At 33.1% G+C, this 7,983-nt stretch overlaps 1 protein-coding gene across 1 annotated transcript; it reads left to right on the top strand.

The window, feature by feature from the left end:
• The first annotated feature begins 6,476 nt into the window (after positions 1-6,476).
• LOC107459169 (RING-H2 finger protein ATL38-like) lies at positions 6,477-7,577 on the top strand. Its single transcript, XM_016077385.3, has one exon. It carries the CDS (start codon positions 6,477-6,479, stop codon positions 7,575-7,577), a length of 1,101 nt encoding a protein of 366 aa, XP_015932871.3.
• The last annotated feature ends 406 nt before the right edge of the window (positions 7,578-7,983 follow it).

Here is a 7,983-nt window from a genome sequence, read left to right on the forward strand (position 1 = left end):
TCTATTTTCTGAATGTATGAATTAACTGTGCATATTTGATCTTGAAGTTGAGTATATTGGTTCTTGAGGAATAGAAACTTAGAGAAATATTATTGATTCTCTGAAAATAAGAAAAAGATTGATTCTTGAAGCAAAAGAAACAACAAAAAAAAACTTTAAAAGAAAAATCACAAGAAAAAGGTCAAAGACTTTGAGCATCAATGATTAGGAGGGTCAAAATTGATCTAAAAACTCAAAAGAGTGGTTTCCCCTAACCATATGCCTGTGGTGTGAAAGTGTCAAGTAACCTTTGAGACTGAATACTTAAAGTTGTGACCCAATGCTATTAAAGAGTACGCCTAAGGCTCTAATCACTATTGTCTGGGAATAAAAGCAAAGCGAAAGTCGAACCCAAAGAGTTCCCCCAGTTAAATGCTTGTGGCGTTTGTGTATCAAGTTAAGCTTGAAGACAAAACTCTTAGAGTCACAGATAGGCTCAAAGGTACAAAGCACCAAAAAAAAAAAAAGAAAAGCTGTATTCAAGAATCAACAAAGAGCCTAAAAAAGAGAATAAATAATATCATTCGAGTTCTAGTTCTGAAGGATGCCAAAGTTTCTAAGCTTCAAAGGATAGTGAGATGTCAGAGCTATTCAGAAATAGAGTGTTGATAGCTCAATTCAGTAATTAGACTTGTGCTTAATTAACAACTCGAATCTTGTGTATCTTCTCTTCCTTGGTCTTATATTGTTTTTGGTTGCTTGGGGACAAGCAACAATTTAAGTTTGGTGTTGTGATGTGTGAGCATCTTATACCCTTTTTCTAGTTGTTTTTATATTGTTTTTAGTTAGATTTTATTAAGTTTTATTATATTTTAGTGCAAAATTCACCTTTGGATGCTACTTTGAGTTTTCCTTGTGTTTTTTTTTGTTTTAGGTAAAATTCGGAGCAGTTTGGAGAAGGCTGGAGCAAGAAAGGAAAATGTTGACAGCTCCCCAATGGGTGTTGAACGCCAGACGCCCAACCTGGCGTTCAACGCCAGCAAGGGAGCAAGGAACCAGAACGCACTCCCCTTCTCTGGTGTTCAATGCCCAATCCTGGTGCTGAACGCCAGCAAGCAGCTCGTTTCACATGCTATTGGGCCTCCAAAGTGGATTTAGCACCTCTTAGGCTTATCTTATCTTATCTTTGTAATTTTTATTTTAAAATAATATCTTTTAGATTTAGCATTCATTATTAGGTTACTATTTAAAGGAGAAGATCAATTAGGTTTAGTATCATAAAAATCTTCTTCCTTCCGCATCTTTTTAGAAACCTATTTTTTCTTTGTAAAGTTATGAGCAACTAAACCTCTTGGTTAAGGTTAGAAACTCTATTTATTTCTATGGATTAATATTATTACTTTTCTATTTTAATATATTTTTGATTCAATTCTAAGGCATGTCTCGTTCTTAATCTAATGAAACAGGGTGGAACAGAAGTATGACCCCTTTTTCTACATGAGTTCTTGTGAGACTCTGACAAAGGTCACCTGAACTACAACTTGAGAACACACCTCCTATACAGCTAATCCAAAACTCGTTGGGGACATGAGAACATCTGTTCAGCCAGATCTGGGGTAATTAGGGCCTTTGTGGTATAAACAAGTTTTCTGAACTTCACCCTTCAATTCGAATTGAATGATCACTGACCATGGCGTTTGATGAGGATCAGAGGAGATTAAATTGCTAAGAAATTAAGTAGCAAGTAAATAACTAAGTAAATGACAACTATCTTATAATTTTTTATAGAAAATAATAGTTCTAAGTTTGGACAAGTAGCAAGGCAAATGAATGAATTGATTGGGGCAGTCAACGGTAACTATAAGGCACCAAATTCATTGAGTGGTCACCAATCTCATTTGAGAGATCGTCAATTACTCATAATAGTTAATAGGAGACAAAACCTTAATGATGTAGTGAATAATGCACGGAAAAATTAGTTTGCCTAATGTAACATTGCACAAGGTGATGCGCAGAATATTATATAAGATGTTGAGTATATGTTAAATATGATAGGTCTCAACAAAACGTTGACTCACCAGTCACCAACCATAATCTATATCTCCTTTTCTTGATCATGTGTTGCAAGTAAAACTCCATAGATGAGTCAAATTTCCAAAATCACTCACTAAATTTTCTGGAGAAAGTGGTGAGTCGACTGTCGAGCGTGTGGCTCGCTACACAGTCGAAATCGGAGTTCTAACTAGCAATGAGCAAATTAAAATGAGATACTTTTCTTCTTTTTTGACTGCGAATATTTTCACTTGGTTTTCAAATTTGCTACCCAAGTCGATCGATTCATGGAAACGGTTGGAGTAGAGTTTTTATGATTAATTTTTTAGAGGAGAACTAAAAGTTACACTCTTTGATTTATTCTCAATAAAAAAATTCAAGGCAGAGACGATGGACAAATATCTTATTCAATTAAAAAAATATGAAACATAAGTGTTATAACTTGATCCCAGAGTCTAAAATTGTCACGATATTGATTAATGGGCTTGACTTTAAAATTAGAAAAAATCTAGTTAACCAATAATTTATTGACCTTACTCAATTAACAGACAATGTTTGACAAATCGAAAGGTTATAAAAAGAAAAAGAGCAAGAAGATGAGAACCTTTCTAAAGAAGAAATAGTTGTTTTTGTTGGTTGTGTGATGTATTTTAACTTGGAAGTCGAAAATAATGTACTTACAATCGAAACAAAAGACAAGTCACATTCTATGCTTCAAGCTCTTAACCTTGTCGAGGAAAAGATATTCCCAAAGAAAAAAAATTATTAAAATCAAGTTAAGATTTTCTTACAAGACTCAAGATACGAAAATTGGCAAAAATCCTTATGAATTGATCTTCGAAACCAATATATTCAAAGTAAGGCCGATATGTCCTAAGACTAGTGAAGATTTATTAGACTTTCTAAGCCGACAAAGAGAGTCGAAAATGATTATGACTATGTGCAATAGGTGCATTACAAAAAAAAAAAAAGTAGTAGCCAACAAACAATCAAGATAAAAGTCACACTTGTGAAAGTTAATGTAAAAGATGATGATCAATTTAAATTTATTTTTGGATTGAATTCAGCGGTGGTTTCGAAGTTTCTCATGCTTCTTAATCAAAATCGAAGACATCCAAAACTTTGAGGGGCATTTTTGTGCAAAAGATTTGGGACAAATGGTTGACGTCGGAAAGAATTCAACAGTTAAAGTCAAAGATCATATATGCATAAAAGCACACCATGGTTGGAGAAAATAAGAATGAGTTAAGCTTAGTGGTCAAGTTACCTTATGCTTGGTATCCAAGTTTGCTTGAGGTTCAAGACTACTTGAAATCCAAGTTTACTTGAGGTCCAAGACTACTTGAAATACAATGTTATACCAATTAGTTTAGAATTTTTTTTCTCTATAAATAAGTCTAGTTTCAATAAGTTAGAGAAGCTTTCATGCATTCACACACTCACTCAGTCTAACAATTCTTAATCACACTGACGCACGGAAATATGAGTCACGAGTCCATATAAATATTGGAAGACTCTATTTTTCTTTTAATTCTATCTTTGCTTTCTATTATTTAAATTCTGTCATTTTCATTCAATTACTTGCCAATTTCTGTATATTTTAATACAAGTCTTGTAATTTTCAATTCTTGCTTTATGTTTTTGCACTTATTTTTTACTTGCTTTTTATAATTATTATTTTTGTACTTTATTGCCACAATCTCTAAATTCTAAAAGCAACCGACAAAAAAAAATCGTATTTACTTCTTAAATTGAGATCTTGATACAAATTTGATCGACACCTCTTTTTGAGGTTGAAAAAGTAAAATTCAGTCGTAACAATGACAAAACTTAAAAAAGTAAAATCATGTGGGCTCTTACATATAAAAAATTTTGGATGGTTGGGTTATACCCAATTTTCCCTCACTCAAAATAGAAAGATTTGAATTTTTTTGTGTTTTATTTGTTTTAGGAAATATTATAGTTTTTTTTTATTTCTAAAAAAAAAAAATTACTACGTTTTCATTTTGGTGGTAAGACAAAAAAAAATATTACCTTATTTAACCACGGGAGGGTGTTTTTGGTCTCTTTGACTGCAAGTGCGAAAAACTACGTAATTTTCAAGAATCTAGTATGACACTTGTCAATCTATATCAGTATGTATTATTAATAGTACAATGATAAAAGTTTACTAATCGACCAATTTTATACACATTATATTTAAAGACCTAAAATATTAAGTAAAATTTTAGGGATAAAATTAAACTAGATTCAAATTTATTAGGAGATCAAATTTAGCTTTACTCTCTTATGGCAATTAAAGAAAACGACTATATAAGCATTGATGATGATTTGAGATTACGGTTATTATTAGTGCATGGATGGGTGAATGCTTCCTATGTATTTCATGTCTTCTGTTCTCCTCTCTCTAGAGAATGGTTGCTAGTAGAGTCCGCACTTTGACTTGTTCTTGAACCCAATAAAAACATAGGTTAGATTCGTCATAGCTCAGCATCATGATGCTGCCAGAGAGTTATAATCTTTTCTTTTCAGTTTCAAATAATTTCTAGGAATTCTTAAAAGTGTTTTGATATCTGTTTGATGTAGTGATAACTGATAAGGGGGATCAGCTTGAATTTTAATTACAAGATCAATATCCAGAGTTTTGAGATAAGGACATACACTGATGTGAACAACTACACAGCTATAAGTCTGTGTGCTAACTGCTAGTTTTAGATCATTTAAGTATTGTTTTTCCGAATTAATCATAATGATCCGTAAGGAATCGGAGAAGGAAGAATAAATGATAAAGATCGATAGAGACAAAAGCATGGTAACAATAAGCAGGATCATAGCGAAATTTTCAACCACTACTACTATTGGAAAGTATAAATAAAAAAAAGGCAATAATGCGAATTATTACATTAAGATGCCTTGCCTACAAAATTAAATAACAAGAAATTAGTTACTTAGCGGAGCCATCAAGAGATCTGAGAAGCCAAAAGTAAAATTAAAGCCCATGACCCATTCTTATCAATTCCACATGTCCATCCTGCTTCCCCCTTGCAACTCACAAAGGCGACAACATGTTATTGAAATCCACGAGACACAGCACACACAAACACAAAGAAAACAAAGCCATATCCCTTTGTTAACAGTATATTCTTATTTACTTTAAGAGAAACAGTTAATCCACAATAGAATTTATTATTTTTATCCGTATATTAAGTTATCAGTTTAAGGTCTAATTTAGATAAATAATTTAATTAATTTTTTTAAAAAAAATTAAATAATAAATACTTATATTAAAAGTAGTTTATAAATAAATTATTTTGTATTTATTTTAAAAGAATAATAATAAAAAAATTTAATATAAAAAGATCATTTTTTTTACTTTTTTATAAATATTTAAATAATTTTTTAAAAAATTATAAATTAAATTTTAAAATTGTACCAAACATTAATATACTATATCATTTCATAATAAATTAAAAATAAAAAAATTACTTATACACCTAGCCAAATTTGTCCTAATTTTTTTAGTGTAACAAAATAATAATATTTTTTTACTTCACACTTTTAAATATTAATAATTAACTGCTAACAAACAAAAATAAATTCTATTTATCTTCTAGTATTTTTCGTAAGAAAAAGTTTAGGGGGTCAAAACTTTTATTAAAATCTGACTAGCACTTTACTAACAAAAGAAAAATGAGTAATCTCATGTTATTATTTAGGGTCGGATCTGAGTCAAGGCGAACCCGACTTCACCCATTCTATGTGCACTCTAAGCGAACTAAAAAATGTATATATGTTTTAAATTAATTTTAATATTATGTTATATTAATTATTAGCTTATTATTTTATTTTTAATCACATTTGTTGAATTAGAAAATAAATAAAAGAAGTATCAAATTAGAATTTATAGACAAATTCAAGTTCAAATATAGATATCAATTTCTCGATAACAAGTTTCTTCTTTATAAATAAGTGCATCATAAATAAATTTTTTTATAAATAAGTTTTTTTATAAATTATTGTTAAAACTTTAAAGGGCCAATTTTTCACTCAATTTGGACATAGTATAATTGTGGCCCAAAAATATTTAGATTTTATCGGATTTAAAGTTAGGTTAGAATCTAAAAAATAGATCCAGTATATATTTATGGTCGAGTCTGGATTAGGACAAATCCAATTTTCACCTGATTCATGTACACCTTTACCCAGACCATTAAATATAATCTTATACCATTTAAAACATTAATAATAACAAATTAATGACTACAAATTACAAAATCTGGTGTACATCTAGCACCCCTCTTCTTCTTAATTTAGTTTGTTAATATCTTCCTTACCTTTAGCTCCCTTCCATCTTCAATTTGCACTCTCGATTTTCCCCATCCCCAATCCCAATCAAAATAAATCAACACAGCATGCAGGTGGTAGTATTACCTTCATGTTCAGCTATGACCGACCTGATCGAGTGTCATCCACCTTCAAGATGCCATCAAACTATCCACCACCGCGTCCTCTGTCTTCTTCTATCTAAACTATCACTACATGTCATCGTAACTAATAATCTGTTTGTTCAAGATGGTGGATCCTATCCACCTCATTTTCTTTTTCTTTTTCTCCTTATCTTTCACACTCCGCTTGCAACGGCACAGCAGCAGGAGTACCCATTGCCTAAGGTAAGAGGTGACAAGACCATGGTCATTGTCCTCCTCGTCCTCGTGGCCGTCTTCTTCGCCCTAGGCCTCCTCTCCATCTACATTCGCCAATGCTCCGAACGTCGGCACCGTGACCAGCTCCACCCTGCTATCCTCTCTGCCACCTACGGTGGAGGCAACAGCGGGGGGCAGCATCATGGCCTTGGCATTGCGGTGGTGGACTCATTTCCATCCTTCATCTACTCCAACGTGAAGAGTCACAAGATCGGGCAGGGGGCGCTAGAATGCGCCGTGTGCCTATGCGAGTTTCAAGATGAAGAAACGCTGCGTTTGATCCCACAATGCTGCCACGTGTTCCACTCCGACTGCATCGATGTCTGGTTCTCCTCCCACTCAACATGTCCAGTCTGCCGTGCAAACCTCACGCCAAAACCACCTGACACGTCATCACCACAATCCCTCGTTGTAAACATTTCGGATCAACCTGATACGAATCCAGTTAACAGTGAGCCAAATATCATTTCCCTGATCAATGATGGCGACCAGAACAATGCAATAATAACAGAGCCGAAGTCTCATCAGGAGATGAGAACTATTTTTAATTTTGATGAAGAGAATGGTTCGGTTCGGTCATTTTATCGTTTTAACTCGGCCGGTCATTTTACGGTTCGACCGGTAGGAACGGTTAGTTGGAGGGTAACATTTCAAACGGAGAGAAGCCAGAAGGAGGGTTATAGGACAAGGAGTGCAGGAAGCACAGAGCCACCATTTATTGGCATGACCAGATTTGAAAGGTTAGAGAAGGGTGAGAGCATTAAAGGAAATGAGGTTGAAGTAGATGGGGGAGAACGGTCTTTTGATCTTCTATTTCCCAAGGGCTCGAGGGATGAGAATTAGATATATAAATATCTTTGGATCCACGACTTTGGAGTTCATCATCAATCAACTACTAATTTCTTTTGATAGATCATATAGATGGAATAGTGTATCAAAATTTAAACGTTTCTATGCCTAGACGAAAATTAAATTAGACTAGTAATACAATTTCACAAGTTTGTCCTTTTAACCTTGCCACTTTATTTCAATCAATAATATAAAGCCAAGTATGTTTCTTAGAATGTCTATAAGTAAAAAGAATGCTTTGTCCGAAGGAGTTTTTAATAAGAAAATATCTTTTGCTTTGTTTAGTATGGTGGATGGATAATGACGTGTACCCCACGAGCTCGGCATTACTATCCGAAACCATAACCGACCATATAATTCGGACACAAACAAACCTAACGAATCACATGTGACTAAGCAC

This window comes from Arachis duranensis, chromosome 7, assembly GCF_000817695.3.
Source record: "Arachis duranensis cultivar V14167 chromosome 7, aradu.V14167.gnm2.J7QH, whole genome shotgun sequence".
Lineage (NCBI taxonomy): Eukaryota > Viridiplantae > Streptophyta > Magnoliopsida > Fabales > Fabaceae > Arachis > Arachis duranensis.

What these genes read in the sequence shown, in the direction of transcription:
- LOC107459169 (XM_016077385.3), top strand. Translation starts at nt 6,477, where the DNA reads ATGACCGACCTGATCGAGTGTCATCCACCTTCAAGATGCCATCAAACT.